The sequence below is a fragment of the Zingiber officinale genome, chromosome 2A (genome assembly GCF_018446385.1).
Source record: "Zingiber officinale cultivar Zhangliang chromosome 2A, Zo_v1.1, whole genome shotgun sequence".
Classification (NCBI taxonomy): Eukaryota; Viridiplantae; Streptophyta; class Magnoliopsida; order Zingiberales; family Zingiberaceae; genus Zingiber; species Zingiber officinale.
In genome coordinates, this window is record NC_055988.1 from 116317215 (window position 1) to 116334810 (window position 17596).

Sequence of the window (17596 nt, forward strand, 5' to 3'; positions counted from 1 at the left end):
TCATTCGCTCTTCTCTGGTAACTTACCAGGCGGACGAGCCAAACCGCTTTGAGACCATGAAGCGGGCATACCTCCACTCGGACCAGTTCCTTGACAAGGCAGTCAAGCGGATCGTCCGATCGTTTGAGCTAGCCATCGACGCGACGCTTAGCCAGCTGAAGACAAACGTTCACCTCTCCGAAGCCCTGCCAGATAGTGCCGTTAACCGCGTCCAGCTCCTCAACTCTATACCTAACGAAGCTTTTGACTACATTGAGTGAGCGAGGAGTTTGTAGGAAATTTTTTTTTTGCAAGTCTTGAATGTATCCCTGTTGTTCGGCGGTGCCCTTCCTGTTAATGCAATGCATGCTCGCTCGTTGTAGCGCTGCTTCCCTTTTCCATGTTTGCGCACAATCTTCCCGTCCGAGGGTAGTCATTAGTTATATAATCTCGAACGGATGACCCCTCTGTGGGTTTGAGCCACCATTCAACCTAGGGAATTTATCATGTTTTTACCTTTGGGGTTTAAGGTCGTCGCTCGACCATCGATGGAGACCTGAGTTTAACGTTGCCACTCGACGATTTGAGGAAGATTCGGATTTAAGGTCGTTGCTCGACCGTTGGTGGAGACCTGGGTTTAACGTCGTCGCTCGACGGTTCGATGGAGACTCGGGTTTAAGGTCGTCGCTCGACCGTCGGTGGAGAATTGGGTTTAAGATCACCGCTCGACCGTCGGTGGAGACATGGGTTTAACGTCGCCGCTCGACGGTTCGATAGAGACTTGAGTTTAATGTCGCCGCTCGATGGTTTGATGGAGACTCAGGTTTAAGGTTATCGCTCGACCGTCGGTAGAAACCTAGGTTTAACGTCGCCGATCGATGGTTCGATGGAGACTTGGGTTTAAGGTCGCCGCTCGACCATCAGTGGAGACTTGGGTTTAAGGTCGTCACTCGACCATCGGTGGAGACCTGGGTTTAACGTCACTGCTCGACGGTTCGATGGAGACTTGGGTTTAACGTCGCCGCTCGACGGTTCAATGGAAACTCGAGTTTAAGGTCGTCGCTCGACCGTCGGTGGAGACCTAGGTTTAACGTCGCCGCTTGACGGTCGGTGGAGACCTGGGTTTAACGTCACTGCTCGACAGTTTGGGTTGTCGTTCGACAAAGAATTTGGCAAACGTTTGCTTTTGCTTTCAGTTCTACACTTTAAAGGGCACAGGGATATAGAAAATACATTAATTACATCAGTGTACCTCTCATCCGGTTCGATATGGCTAGAGATGGTTCGCGCTCCATGGACGCTCAAGTCGCCTCCCATCCTCATCCTCCAAGTAATAGACATCCGAGGGAAGTTTTTCCGCGATCCTGAAGGGTTCGGCCCATGGGGCTTCCAACATGGTGATGTCGTCGACCGACTTTACCTTCTTCCACACAAAGTCACCAACCTGGAATGATCTTGGGATCACCCTTCGATTGTAGTTCTGCCTCATCCTTTGTCGGTAGACCATTAGACGGACGACAGCTTTAGCATGCACCTTGTCCACCAAGTCCAGCTCCAGGAGTCTCCGCTTTGCGTTATCCTCGTCATAGTCCAGCAACCCCCTTTCACAGGATGACCGCTTCACTGCCGTACACAAAGTGAAAGGGGGTTGCTCCCGTTCCTTCTTTGGGGGTCGTGCGGATCGCCCACAGCACGCTGGGGAGTTCATCGACCCAGCTTCCTCCGACATGGTCAAGCCGAGCCCGTAGGATTCGCAGAATCTCCCGATTGGCGACCTCGGCTTGTCCATTGCACTGAGGGTATGCTACTGAGGTGAAGGTCTGCTGCATGTCATACCCCTCACACCACTCCTTGAGCTTCTGACTGGCGAACTACCTACCATTATCCGAGATGAGCTGGCGAGGGATGCCGAACTGGCAGATGATGTGCTTTCAAATGAACTTTTGAACCATCTGCTCGGTTATTCTCGCCAGCGGCTCAGCTTCAACCCACTTGGAGAAGTAGTCCACTACAACAAGTAGGAACTTCCGCTGACCGGTCGCCATAGGGAAGGACCCCACGATATCCATGCCCCATTGGTCGAACGGGCAAGACATAGTAGACGCCTTCATCTCCTCGGTCGGCCGATGCGAGAAGGTGTGATGCTTCTGACAGGACAAGCAGGTGACAACTGTCCGAGCGGCGCCCTCCTGGAGGGTCGACCAGAAGTATCCGGTCAGGAGGATCTTCCTTGCTAATGAGAAACGCCCGGGTGTCCGCCATAGGATCCTTGATGCACCTCTCGTAGTATGTAATCAGCGTCTTCCGATCCGATGCACTTGAGCAGAGGTCTAGTGAAGGCTTTTTTATAAAGTTAGTCCCCGATCAGAGTGAACTAACCAACTCTTTTTCTCAGTAAGTTGGCCTCTTCCCGATCGGAGGGTGTAGCTCCTGATCGCAGAAACTCTACCAGCGTCGTTCTCCAGTCGCTTGGGAAGGTGAGCCCCTCCATCCGATCAATGTGGGCTACCAGGGACACCTGCTCGATCGGCTGTGATATAACGATCGGAGATAGAGAGCTGGTCAGTTTGGCCAATTCGTCCACTGCTTGATTCTCCGTTTGGAGGATCTTCTGTATGATTACCTCCTGGAAGTTGGCCTTTAACTTTTCGAAGGCTTCTGCGTAGAGCCTGAAACGCGTGTTGCTTATCTCGAACGTCCCAGTCAGCTGCTGAGCGACTAATTGCGAATCTGAGTGTATGAGGACTCGGATAGCTCCGACATGTCGAGCGGCTTATAGGCCAGCTAAGAGCGCCTCGTAATCGACTTCATTATTGGTCGCCCGGTAGTCTAACCGAATGGATAGCTGCATCCGCTCTTCTTGGGGGGAGATCAGTAGTATTCCGATCCCACTCCCCTACCGAGTGACCAACTCATCTACATATATCTTCTAGATAGCTTCTAGTTCAAAATTCTGTACCTCAGTGATGAAATCCGCCAAGGACTGTGCTTTGATGGCCGTTCAGGGCTGATATTGGATGTCGAACTCGCTAAGCTCTCTGTCGTCCATTTGATCAATCAGTCGGACGCCTCTGGGTTAAGAAGGACTCTTCCCAAAGGACTATTGGTCATCACAATGATTGTGTACGTGAGAAAGTATGGACGGAGCCTCCGAGCGATGAGCACCAGAGCATAGGTCAATTTCTCAAGACCGGTGTAGCGAGAGTCAACATCATTTAAAATATGCATCAAAAAGTACACAGGCTGCTCATCACCATTTTGCCTAACTAGTGTCGAACTGACCGTATGCTCGATTGAGGATAAATAAATACGAAGCGGCTCACCGATAACAGACTTAGCAAGCACGGGCAATGAGTTGAGATACTGTTTAAGATCCTCGAATGCCCGGTTGCATGCCTCGTCCCACTGAAACTTGGTGGCTCGGTGCAGTATCTTGAAAAATGGCGGACTCCGGTCGAATGACTTGGAGATGAACCACGACAGGGCAGTTATCCACCCGGTGAGACGCTGGGCTTCCTTCAGATTTCTGGGCGGCAGCATATCTTGCAGTGCTTTCACTTTGTTTGGGTTCGCTTCAATGCCCCGCTCAGTAACTATGTAGCCCAGGAAACGTCCACTCCTTGCGCCAAATAAACACTTGTTCGAATTTAACTCGATCCCATATGTCCTCAGCGTCTGACACGCCTCCTTGATATCAGTGCAGAGATCAGCAGCTCGGAGGGATTTGATCAGAATGATGTCGACATATACCTCCATGTTGCAGCCTATCTGTCGCCAGAAGACTTTGTTCATTAGTCTCTGATAGGTAGCACCGACGTTCTTCAGTCCAAACGGCATGATGTTATAGCAGTAGGTTCCATCGGTCGTGATGAAGCTGACCTTCTCCTAATCTTTCTGGGCGAGCGACACTTAATGATACCCTTGGTAAGCATCTAGCATGCATATCAACTCGCACCCGGTAGTTGAATCTACCATTTGATCGACTCGAGGTAGAGGATAAAAGTCCTTCGGGCATGCCTTATTGAGGTCTCTGAAGTCGATGCAGACTCTCCACTTATTCCCGGGCTTAGAGACTAGCACCATATTTACAAGTCAGCTCGGGAATTAAACCTCCCGGATGTGGCCAGCCTCCAGGAGCTTTTCTATCTCTGCTCGGATGATTACATTCTGTTCGGCACTAAAGTCCCTCTTCCTCTGCTTCACCGGCAGAGCATCTGGTCGAACATGGAGTTCGTGTTGTGCAACTTTGGGAGAGATCCCATGGAGCTCGTGTGTCGACCACGCGAAGACATCATGGTTTCATCGGAGACATTCAATCAGCTCAGCTTTTTGCTCGACCTTCAGATCGGTAGCTATAAAGGTAGTAGCATCCGCTCGGCTTGGGTGGATCTGCACCTCTTCCTTCTCTTCGTAAATCAAAGTAGGAGGTTTTTCAGTTATGGTGCTAACCTCTAGCCGGGGAGTCTTCCGGGCGGACTTGGCCTCCATCTTGACCATCTCAACGTAGCATCACCGAGCTACCAACTGATCACCCTTTACCTCTCCTACCCGATCTTCTACCGGGAACTTGATTTTCTGGCAGAAGGTTGAGACGACCACTCTGAATTCATTGAGGGTCGGTCGGCTCAAAATGACGTTATAGGCTGAGGCAGCATCTACCACAATGAAGTTCATGACCCTCGTCCTTCAAAGCGACTCCTCCCCAAGTGATATGGTCAGCTTGATTTGGCCGATCGGATGGACCTCATTGCCGGTGAACCCATACAACGGGGTTGTCATTGGCAGCAGCTCGTCCCGATAGATTTGGAGTTGATCAAACGCCTTCTTGAAGAGCATATTGACTGAGCTACCTGTGTCAACGAATACACGGTGAATGATATAGTTTACAATTACCGCTCGGATAATGAGGGCGTCATGGTGCGACACTTCGACTCCTTCGAGATCTCTGGGGCCGAAGCTGATCTCGGGCCCGCTCGCATTCTCCCTACTACAGCCAACGACGTGGATCTCCAGCTGCCGAGCGTATGATTTTCGGGCTCGGTTGGAGTCTCCGTTGGTCGGTCCGCCAGCTATAATGTTGATCTCACCTCGCGCCACATTGCTCCTGTTCTCCTCCTCCCGAGCAGACGGTTTGCTTCGCTCACGTGCGGCTCGGTCGGGCTCGGTGCTTCTTCGATGGGGCTGGTACAATGATCTCCTTACTTCCTCTTGTCGTTCAGCGCCATGGTGCCTATGTCGCCGGTCAGGAGAGGGGGACCGGCGGTGATAACTTTTGGGCATCGGTTGGCCGACCGAATTGAATCCGTGACAGTCGCGGGTGTTGTGAGTTGCTGACTGGTGGAAGGAACAGAACATAGGGGTCAATACCTTTTTTTTCGATTTTGGACGCTCGGCGACCACGTGCTGAATTGCATGAGGACTTGCTTATTGGTGTAGTTGCGCTCCTTCGACTCGGGGTTCTCATGGTGGCTGATGGCTGATTGACTGCCTTCGTTCGATCGGCACCGACGGTTCAGACGACGTTTCCTTCCTCCTCGCCGCTTGGGCCTCTTCCACGTTTATGTATTCGTTGACCTTCTTCAGCATGTGGTTATAATCCTGAGGTGGCTTTCGGATGAGAGATCAGAAGAAATCTTCATCCATGAGCCCTTGGGTGAACGCATTCATCATGGTCTCGGACGAGACAGATGGAATGTCCATGGTCACTTGATTGAAGCGTTGGATGTACGCTCGGAGGGACTCTCTGGGGCCTTACTTCATGAAGAACAAGTTGACGCTCATCTTTTGGTATCGTCTGGTGCTTGCGAAGTGGTGCAAGAAGGTCATTCGGAAGTCCTTAAAGCTTTGGATGGACCCGTCCGACAGCTTTCTGAACCATCATTATGCCGAGCCGAAGAGCGTGGTGAGGAAGACTCAGCACTTGACTCCCTCTGTATACTGATGAAGATTGGCAGCGTTATCGAACTTACCAAGATGGTCGTCCGGGTTGGTCGACCCATTATATTCTCCGATTGCCAAAGGAGCGCAGTGCCTTGACAGCAGATCTTGTAGGATTGCCTCAGAGAATGATGGTTGACCCGCTCAGGTGATGAATCAGCTCAGGGCGCTTTGCCTTTCCTTGCGTCCCGCACGGGTGCTTCATCTGAAGAAGAGTCCCTTCCTTGATGGGTTTGAGCAATCTCGGAGGGCGTTTGAAACAAGGCTCAGTGGAATAGAATAGGCGCGGGCGGAGCCTCCCCGTGAGTGCAGGTCGGCCCTTTATTCTGCCCTCAGATGGATAATTACTCCGATCGGTCTTCATGGGCCGCTCGACCTCTCGAGACTGATGTTGCTTGTTGAGCCAGCCGATCGGCTATCACTCTTTGCTGTTGCTGCTCGACTAATTTTGCTACTCGCGATTGTACAAGTATGTCGAGCTCCTCTTGAGTGAGTGCCACCGTGTGAAGTCGTCCAGCTTCTTCTATCCTCTCGGCTCGGATGCAGGTTAGATTCCCACAGACGACGTCAAATTTGATCCTATTTGAGAGTCGAAATGATGGACCTGGGGATGTGGCTACAGTTACGCTGCCACTTTTGTTTCTTTGCTTGCTTGTTGTCTTCACCGGAGATCTGACTTGAGCGTCGGAGGGCCATCGCCGGGGAACCACTCCCTGTCTCGGCACTGATGCTTTTGTGCTTGCAGGCTAGTCTCGTCGGAGGTCCATGCATAATCAACAGGAGCGCCATATCCCCAGCGTCCATCATCTCGACTCTCAGACAGGATTAAATTCTATATGTGTAATAATGAATGTATTGAAATCCTCCCTTGTCAACAAATTGATGTATTCAGACGTCATTAATTCTGTGAGATTAGCATGAGTTATACTCCTTGATATAACCAAGTAGCTGTTTCTTACTGACTAGAGACATTTGGATGTCGAGAGTTAAACGTAGATGCTAGTTATGGTAATTAATTCATTGGAGTAACCTGCTATAAGATTTCATATGGTTCTTTACTTATATAGATATGTCAATGAAGTTCTTATTATAGCTTAAGTGCAAGTTTCCTTCAACTTGAGGTATCAAGTCACCTTAGTTATGGAGACTTATACTTTGACATCCTAAGCAAACATCTCCTTGGAGGTGTTGCTCCGAGATTATTGGGTATAAGTTAAAGTACTCGAAGGTGTTTGGATAGCCAACAAAGGATTCATCGCTCCTTACGAGGAGACGTATACCCTATAGCCACTTGTCAGGATTGTTACTCAAGTCTTTGGCCAAAGCATCGCTTGTTAAGAGTATTGTACTCTTGGATACATGTATGCGTAATTTAAATATGCGGGATGAGAAAATATTACTTAGGCTAGGTATAATATAATCAGCCTAGTGGAGAAGACACATAGACCATATTTTGAACCAAATGGATATAAGACGAGTGAAAGGACTAAGACACGACTCACTATAGCTGCTAAAAGGTTTAGAAGTGAATTCTAGAATCAACCGTTTGATTCTTTTTAGGTAATTAGGGGTCATGATGTACTACTAAGTGTAACTCATGATCGATCCATAATTAATAGTTAATTATGGATGACCAACATAACTGGGAACTTATTGGGTCACACGCACTATGAGTTTATCTAAAGGACTTAAAATGAGTTTGTGAATTGGATTCTTACATTGAGAGAAATTAAGTCTGGTTGGACCAGAAGAAGGGCAAATATGGAAGATATTTTGTCAAAACAAAAGCATAGATGGACTATGTCTTTTGAAGATAAGTTTGATCCTCTTTAGTTTAATTATAAACAAAATTAGTTTGATTTTAATTAAAAGATATTTGGTTTTGAACCAACTTGGTTTAGTCTTGAACTAAACTTAAGTCTATTGCTTTGGACTTTGGGTTTGCGGTAACAAGTATTGGACTTGCTCCTTTAACCCATTAGGAGATCTATATATTGATATACACGAGAGAAAAATTAATTAATTTGGAGAAACACTAATCATTAGGTTTCTCTCCCTCCTCCTCTCTTCCTCTCATCTTGCCACTGTCGCCACCCAAGACGTTGTTGTCCACCACCCCTTCGGCCTGCATCACCTACCGGCCAAAAGGACATCAGAACAAGTGTGCTCTGTGTAGGATTTGGTTGACTGGTTTGAGGGAGGAGAATAGTCCTGAAAAGAAGTTAGCCAAAATTTCTTACTTTTGAACATAGCAAGGATAAAGAATTAATTAAAGCAAGTAATTAATATAAAAGAAACAACTTACAAATAAGTAAGATGGCCAGAGTTTTATTTGGTTATCAACCTAGTTGGTTGTTAATCCAAGGTAATGAAAAGCTTAATAAAAATTTCTTCATTGAAGACAGAGAAGCCTCTTACACTATTTGAAAATCTCAAAAAATAACTAGGAATTGATTACAGCAGTTATTAAATTCCTAGCTCTAGAGGACTTTTTATAGTCTCTAGAAAAAAGTTATCGTTACTTAGAGATGCCTCTAAAGCCATCCAGGGCGCCTCCAATGTGGATAAAGTTTTATCCACATTTTAACGCTCATCCAATGGTTCTAATTGGTTGGAGGTGCCTTCAATGTCATTAGAGGCGCCTTCGTGCCTCTAATGCTCCATTAACTTAGGACAGTTGTCATTGTAACTGCACAAGTTCAGTTTGATTCTTTTTCTCTCGAAAAGGGCAGCTTCTAACTCCTTCCTCATCTGGTTTCGTTGTTCTGTGAGAATCTTAATATAGCCACAAACAACATGATGTTCCATGGCTAAACTGAGATACCTACTAGGATTATTTTAGAAAATTCATAAATTCAAGGAAAGAAAGATATATATAATAGAAGAAGAATGGATAATACAAATCGAGAAGCAGATGATTTTATTGATAGAGATGGTCTTTCAAAGGAAGAATACATAGAGCTTGAATCCTCTTCGATAGGGGGTTCTTTAACACCACCCAGAGTGGGTTTCGTCTTCCTGCTAAAGCAAGACATGTTCCTTGAACAACTACAATAAACCCAATGTATAAGAGAACGAAGGGCTAGGTAGCATGAAAGAGTGAGTTAGGTTGATAGACGATTTATAAGAAAATGAGTTCTAACATCATTAACTCTTGATAAAGACATGTCAAACCAGAGTGTCTTTCCAATACCATAAAAATAGGTCATCAAATTATAGATAGTACAACTCATCAAAACCTATGAAAAGATAAGACAGATAGTAAAGACAAGGATAACCAATCGTCGGACTTTGATTCCTTCCGTGCATATAATGTATACTCGACCATGGCAGTAGTTGCTACACCGTTGTAGTAGCTATCATTCCAAATAGCTGCTATAAAGTTATAGCAGCTATCATTCCAAATAGTTGCTACAATGTTGTAGCAGCTAACCATTGAGTTAGTTGCTATAGAGTTGTAGTAGCTATCATTCCAAGTAGCTGCTACAACGTTGTAGCAACTAATCGTTGAGTTAGCTGCTACAGAGTTGTAGCAGCTATCATTCTAAGTAGTTGTTAGAGCGTTGTAGCAGTTAGCTATGGAATTAATTACCAGTTCATCACCTGAGACGTCCAATAAAGATAATCATGGATACAACCTGTAGCAGCTAGTCAGCAAAAGCTGCTACAACGTGTAGCAGCTTCTCAAGACTAGTTGCTACACTGTGTTGCAGTTAGTGTGAATTAGCTGATACAAATTGCAGTAGCTACTCCAAAGATGTGAGCTATTACAACGTGTAGCAGCTACTGTCGATACAGCTAACAAACCCTAATCTGTATTAATAATTCAATGGTCACTTATATAAATTGAAATTAATGAATTTATGGAGACACATAAATTAATTAATGGCAACTTACTAAATCTGGTCTATTACTCTCTCATCGTCCATAGAATGACCACTCATAACTGTTATAACTCATATGACTAGTCATAGCTATCATAAATCATGACCCATGACTACTGGTAAAATCATGCTTTGTCAAAAGGCAACTATGGGCTCGTGAATATACCTATTCCCAGATTGAATTGTATAGCTCCGTTGTGTTCCTATATAATAGAGGGTGGCTCCGTTCATGATATCCCAATGAAAATGAGTAGCTTATTCATGGATTGCTGACATTTTCTTGACACCGACTTTATCATTTCTTTCATGACATCCACTGTAAATCTTGAAGTGTATCTTGCTCCCAAATCGGGAATGACAAAGCGGTCTTGTTTCCTTCCATGGTCTAGTGTAAGCTTTTATATTCGTAAAGGAATTTCTTTAAAGCGGTCACTAGCGTCTAGCCCCGATGAGTGTACGTTGATGAGGTTAGGCCGCTCATGGAGTGGTTTAAGTTCACCCAATATTCCGTGTTGGAGACGAAGAATCTTAGCAATGCCCTGAGGAATGCTCCTGGCTTAGGGAGAGGATGATCACCTCGATAAACTTTTTCTAACCACGACCAAAGGATGCGAGGGACATGGGAAATAATAGAAGTTGTTTGGTGTTCACAACACTCTGTACGTTGATTAAGGGTTATCGCTCATGGAGAAGACTGTAGACGCAGCTCGGTCAATATGAAAATGATGTTGTACAACTTATGAGAATAATGTGAGTACTCATGGGGGTTCTGAACACTGTGTTTAATATTAAACTTACAATGTAATTGAAATATAAATTTATTGACAATATTTTGTCAAGAAATGTATAAATGTATTTTATAGCTGTCACACCTTATTTTCTTACTCCTGAGTAGCTGCTACATGATGTAGCAGCTACTGCTAACTAGCTGTTGTGATTATTCTCTAGGTAGAAGTTAAACACCGTGCTTGAATTTGTTCTCCAATATTTTTAATCATCCAATAAAATTATTTTTGTATATATTATTCCTATTTTATTTCTTATGTATATTGTCATATCATGATGTGGTAAATTAAAGAGGACTCATTAGTCGTGATCAAGTTCATGAACAAAGAACATGAGTTCCACATTGTAGCAGCTAGTGTGTGGTAGTCATAAACACCATTATAGCAATTGAAAAATCATTTCCAAATAATACATTAAATGCAATTGAAGGAGTCGGTGAAATTCAATTTTAATCAAGTTGATGTTGTAGCAATTGCTGGTCTGTAACTGCTACAACACAGACTTCATGTTGTAGCAGCTACCTATCAAGATCCAGTATAACAAAGACAATTATAAGCCAAACTTTATCAAGCTCTAGTATTAAAGCGAGTTGCTATACGTGTAGTAGCTTCTCATAAGTAGCTGCTACACTGTGTAGCAGTTAGTGTGAATTAACTGCTATAATGTGTGTGAATTAGCTGCTACACATTATAGCAGCAACTCTAGGGAAGTGAGGTGCTACAACGTGTATCTATGCTATTGTCGATGCAGCTAACAAGCCCCAATCCCTATTAATAATTCAATGGTCACTTATATAATTTGAAATTAATAGATTTTTGGGGACCCATCAATTCATTAATGACAGAATTAGGGATCGGGGATGAAAGCAAGATCAATGGATTAATGAATTTGTTACTACACATAGGGAGGCTTTATGTAATACTTTTCAAATGATTAATGGACTAACAACGTAAGAATAGGAGTAGAAAGGAAATTATTGCTAGCTTATGTAATCCTTTTCAGATGATTAATGGACTAACAGCGTAAGAATCGGAGTAGAAAGAAAATTATCACTAGCCGAGAGTTTGGTAAACCTAGCTTCATTACTTAAAGGGCATGTTATTAGAACCTGCAAAAAACAAAGATAATTATAGTAGCTATATTTATCAAGATCCAGTATTAAAGTGAAATAAAACATTGAAAGTACCAGCTATAGATGCCAAATTTTCTGTTGGATATGCGTGAATGGAGAAAAGGTGGAGAAGAAAGAGGCTCCTCGATTCGCTCAACGCACTTGCCTGGCCGATTTCTAGGCTTCGCCCGCCCAGTCACTTTGGTCGTCCGACAAAAGCTCGTTCAACCTCTCTTCTCACCAAATCGGCTAAAAGCCTGCTCGCCCTCTTAGCTCGCTCAGCCACTGTGTAATCTACGTGCAACACATAGCAGAAACCAAATAGTTGTTATAACATTGTAGCAATTAACATTCTAAGTAGCTGTTACAACGTTTTAGCAGCTAACCATCGAGTTAGCTGCTACATCGTTGTAGCAGTTATCTTTCCAAGTAGCTGCTACAACGTTGTAGCAGCTAACATTCCAAGTAATTGCTACAACATTGTAGCAACTACCTTAATGGTTTGCTGCTACAACGTTATAGCAACTAACCGTCGAGTTAGCTGCTATAGCGTTATAGCCGCTATCGTTCCAAGTAGCTACTACAATATTGTAGTAGCTAATCGTAGAGTTAGCTGCTATAGAGTTGTAGCAATTATCATTCCAAGTAGCTGCTACAGCGTTGTAGCAGCTATCATTCCGAGTAGCTGCTACAGTGTTGTAGCAGCTATCGTTCCGAGTAGCTACTACAATATTGTAGCAGCTAATCGTAGAGTTAGCTGCTACAGAGTTGTAGTAGCTATCATTCTGAGTAGCTGCTACAGCATTGTAGCAACTATCATTCCGAGTAGCTGCTACTGCGTTGTAGCAGCTAGCTGTGGAATTAATTAATAGTTTACCACTCGAGACGTCCTATAAAGATATTCATAGATAAACGGTATATAATATGAATATAGGAGAGGTAATTATAATTTAAAATGAAACGACTTACGTAAGAGCTGCTACAATGTTATAGCAGCTACTTGGACAGTTAGCTATTACATGTTGTACTAGCTACATGGACAGTTAGCTGCTATAAGGTGTAGCAGTTAACTGTCGAATTAGTTGCTACAACATGTAGCTAACCATCGATTTAGCTACTACAACATTGTAGCAGCTAATTCTAAGTAGCTGCTACAACGTTGTTACAATGCTGTCGTAGCTACCTCGACGGTTAGCTGCTACATCATTGTAGCAGTTAACCGTCGAGTTAGCTACTACAACGTTGTAGCAGCTATCATTCCAAATAGCTGCTACAATGTTTTGAAAAATGAAACGACTTACCAAGTAGTTGCTACAAAGTGAAATATTTTCTTCTGATAATACAAAAAAACTATATAAGCAAGTTACCTGAAAAATAGACAGTGGAGGGAAAAGACTTACCAAGTAGTTGTTATAATGTTGTAGTAGCTAACCGTCGAGTTAATTGCTACAGAGTTGTAGCAACTACTTATAGCTGCTACAGTGTTGTAGCAGCTAGCCGTGAAATTAATTAACAGTTTAGCACTCGAAACATCAAAAAGATATTTACAGATAAATGGTATATAATAGGAATAGAGGAGAGGAAATTACAACTTAAAATAAAACAACTTAGCTACTACAAAATTGTAGCTGCTACAAGGTATAACAGTTAACTGTCGAAGTAGTCGCTACAACGTGTAGTTAACCATCGAGTTAGCTGCTACAACATTATAGCAGCTATCATTCCAAGTAGCCGCTACAACATTGTAGCAGCTAATATTCCAAGTAGCTGTTACAACGTTGTACCAGCTAACATTCCAAGTAATTGCTACAATGCTGTAATAGTTACCTCGATGGTTAGTTGCTACATCGTTGTAGCAGCTGTCATTCCAAGTAGCTGTTACAATGTTTTAAAAAATGAAACGACTTACCAAGTAGCTGCTACAAAGTGAAATATTTTCTTCTGATAATACAAAAAACTATATAAGCAAGTTACCTACCAAGTTACTTACAAATTATATAAGCAAAAAACTGGTAGCATAGCAGCTAGGTCTTGTGCTTGGTAGGATATCTATATGGTGCAAAAAAAGAAATTGTACAGAGCTAAAAAACAGACAGTAGAGGGGAAAGGCTTACGATCGAGAATGGAGAAAGGGGGGCTTTTACACCAAGGTCGCCTTTATATTTGACGCACAGTTTGGGGAGCTTCAGTTAGCTACGACAGAAGACAACGGTGACAGAGAAGGAAGGAGCGAGAGAGAGAGAGCGGTGAGAGAAATTTAGAAATTGAAAAATTTCGCTTGGTAATGTTTTGAAAAGAAGGCCGAAAGGGTGAGAAAATAAATTGAATATTTTTTTGTAATGAAATCGAGCTGGCAACATTACGTTTATGCGCGCTTAGCATGTGTGTGTGTGTGTGTATATATATATATATATTTGTTGAATGATGATAATTGAATGGAAAGAAAAAAATATATTAATATTGAAGATATTTGATCATTTAATGAGTATAAATATACGAAGAAAAAAACAGGTCGGGCGACAGACCTGGCGTACAGGTCGGGATGAACAAGCCATGGATAACAATGGACCGAAGCATGTCAGGATGCAGACCTAGAGTCTAGGCACTATCAGACAAACAAGCCAAGGAATCGCAACTGCTCGTCAGAAAATGTCAGAGAATGTCAGAGAATGTCAGGGAATATGCTAATAGTCGGTACTCATTCCCACTTTGGTTTTGCCGCCAGCCTATTAGAAGGAGCCACGTGTCAATCATCGCAAGACAAAGCCTGACAGCCGACATTCCCTGACACTCACCAGGTCCCAGAACATTCGTTGCAGTATAAAAAGGGATGCTTTGTCCCTTATGCATGGACGCTCACTCATCATTTTTCACTAGTCTTTACTTTTCATCCTTTTTCTGTGATTTCTGAGGAAAAAGTACCTTACTTGAGCGTCGGACCCGGGGACTTTTTCCCTGGTTTTTGGTCTTTAACGACTTGTGGGCTCGTCTGAGTGTGCGCAGAGCAACAGTGTCATCGTCCTGATCATCTTTCTTCGTCAGCCGCCCGTGCGAACCTTTCTAGAGGTGCACTAGGTAGATCCAACTATTCAGCGACTTTCCGTCAACTTTCAGTACACCAAAGTCCGTCTTCATCCGACTCAATTTTCGGACGAGATCATATACGAATGAATATCTGATATCCGATGGATATGAGAACAAAGAATATGGAACCTGATCCGAATTTGACTCCGGTTTCATCTCTATTTAAGATTTGAAATTTATATAAGTATTTGTTTAGTTGGTTAAGGAATAATCTTTGATTGTTATTTTTTTTAAGAAAATCTACAAAATAGTGATTCTCTCTTCTGATCTCCTACTTAAATCCCTCATTATCGTTAACCGTGGGATAACAATCTACCAAGTCGATAATATAATCCATTTTTAGATTTCCTAAATCTTTATTAGAATTCCATTGGCATTGCGTTTGCTTGGGAGTGGGGATAGATGGTACATTTCTACACAGTGTGACCTTTTGCTCAGATTAATGGGGAATAGCGCACAGTTCACTAGCATATTCCCATTCACGTCCACTTCAAGGCCGTAAAGTTCATGTTGTAATCATCCTTTTGCAGAGAAAATATTTCCTCTCTTTGCAATTATTGTCATTTGCACACTGCTTGCCATTTCACATGCTTGTCTTTTATTAATATATCCATGCAGAAAAAAATGAAGCCGCGTGATCGCGCAGGGGTTACTGATGTTGCTCCTTTATCAACTATAGAAAAAAAGTTCACTTTTTTTTCTTTCCATTATGGGAGGAAGAATCGCAGCAGATTTTTCCTCCCCTACGAGTTGAATTTAGCTGGTAGGCCTTTTTGCTACTTGGCAACTGATTGATTGGCTTGAAAGGGACGGGAGAGGGAAATTGCAAGTGGATCTTTGCTTTTGACTCGAGCTAGCCGCAATAAAGCTGGATAAGTCCCTTTCCAATTCAAGACTGTAAAATGAGAGATGAGAAGCCAACGAGGAGAGGAAATCCGTGTAGAGATATACGTTGGAATGGATGAGTTGTTAAAGTCATCTTCTTCTAATTGTGAGTCCCCTGCAGCAATTAATTGATCGAGCATTTCGGGGTTGGATGTTAGTGCTACCGCTGCCACCGCCAGCCGCTCACCTATAAATTAGCCGTCCGAGTTCTGTTCTGATTTCTGATTTTGAATTTGAGGTGATGAATTAACTGCGCAATTTGCTATATCTAATCTGGAATTTTGAATCTATTTGTTTCAGGGATCGAAGACGAAGAAGGATCACTGGCTTGTGGCTGTGTCGATTCATGGAAGAAGGTAACCGCCGCTTCAACCGGAAGCAATGCCGGTGGGCGCCGACTGGCGACGCCTTGGAAGTAAACAGCGGTCGCATTGTTCGATCCAAAGAAAGGAGGGACAGGCACAGCAAGGTGTTAACGGCCAAGGGACTGTGCGACCGCCGCCTGCGCCTATCGGCGCACACCGCCATTCAATTTTACGACGTGCAGGACCACCTCGGCTACGACCGCCCTAGCAAGGCTGTCGACTGGCTCATCCAGAACGCCAAGGTTGCCATCGACAAGCTCACGGCTCTGTCCGGCCATGGCCACGATGAAGAAACGCTGACGCCAGACGACGTCAGAATGATATGGTGGAACGCGATGGCCAACTCCTGCAACGCCGGTGGCGAGGAATTCGTTTACAATATGGCCCTGCCGTCGTTGCCGGCGGCACTGCATCTTGTAAACAGGGAACCCCTTCAGTCCAGTAGTTGACCTTCTCTTCTCGGATGGGCAAATGCTACTCCTTTCCATTCTCCGGCCGACGTGTCTGAGTGCTTCAATAGTTTCTCAGAATTCAACATGCCAACACGAATTGATGGCACAGAGGAACAGAATCTTTGAGAATCTCATGTCTGTGAGATAACCTATGTTAAGCATCATCTTGAATCTTTGATCATTGTTAATTTAATGCAAGGCTTGAAGTTTTTATCAGTCTTGTTCTTGGGTAATTCATTAAATAGATAAATAAAATCAACATCACAAGGATGATACAATATCAAGCGAGACATCTATCGCAAAATCACAGATAAGAATGAGTCGATTGATAGAAATCTTACGATTGAAAATTGAACACTATCTGATCCTATTTCAGCTTAAAAGAGACTTGTTTCAACTTCCCACCCATCCACGCCGTTCCTTGAAGTTAATCTGAAATCAATCCATCCGAGAGGGAATTTAACAAGCAAAACAATCTAGTTTCCTAATAAATCTGCATTGCCTGATCACCGAACTGCTAAGGAAGAAGAAAACAGAAGAACAGAGAGATCAGATATGCAGCTACCGGATAGAAACACCAGAGATTTGGTATTATAGTGCCTACTGGTTTGAATGCGTTAGCTGTTATTAATCTGTTATTAATGTCAATCATGTGATTTAGAGTGTTTTGGTCATTCATCTGTTATTAATGTCGGCTCAACTTTGAATGCATTAATTATATTGGATATCAAGGTTCAATTTTCCAAACTCTGGCAAGAATAGGAAGAGTTGTTTGGTGGGTTTCCATGATTTTCCTCGCTATTGATAAGTTGGCAGATGGTAATTTTAACTGATATTGCTATTGATTCTTCTCTCCTTGCAATTACTGTTTCTTGGGGTTCTTTGCCTCTGGCCAAGTTGTACAAGTTTTAGATGTCTACAAAATGGTAAACATGAATCTTAATTTTGACAAACATGTCCCCTACTCAGGGTACATCCCCTCAAAACGACATCTATTCTGATCTTGCCATAAGAGGTATATCATGCAAGTGATCGCTAGGTGTTTTGCCTTAGCCTGTGAATTGTTTATGCATCACTCAGAACAGCTTAGGAGTAGAATTGATCACTGACTGG

General features: G+C 43.5%; 1 protein-coding gene across 1 annotated transcript; it reads left to right on the forward strand.

Annotated features, from left to right (window-relative positions):
• The first annotated feature begins 15792 nt into the window (after window positions 1-15792).
• Window positions 15793-16588, forward strand: LOC122039919 (transcription factor PCF5-like). The gene is made up of 2 exons (XM_042599333.1): window positions 15793-15872; window positions 15967-16588. Exon 2 carries the CDS (start codon window positions 16013-16015, stop codon window positions 16478-16480), a length of 468 nt encoding a protein of 155 aa, XP_042455267.1. The 5' UTR covers window positions 15793-15872; window positions 15967-16012; the 3' UTR covers window positions 16481-16588.
• Window positions 16589-17596: the final 1008 nt, after the last annotated feature.

Bases quoted from the DNA above. Each gene is read 5' to 3' on its own strand.
- LOC122039919 (XM_042599333.1), top strand. From the start codon at position 16,013: ATGGAAGAAGGTAACCGCCGCTTCAACCGGAAGCAATGCCGGTGGGCG.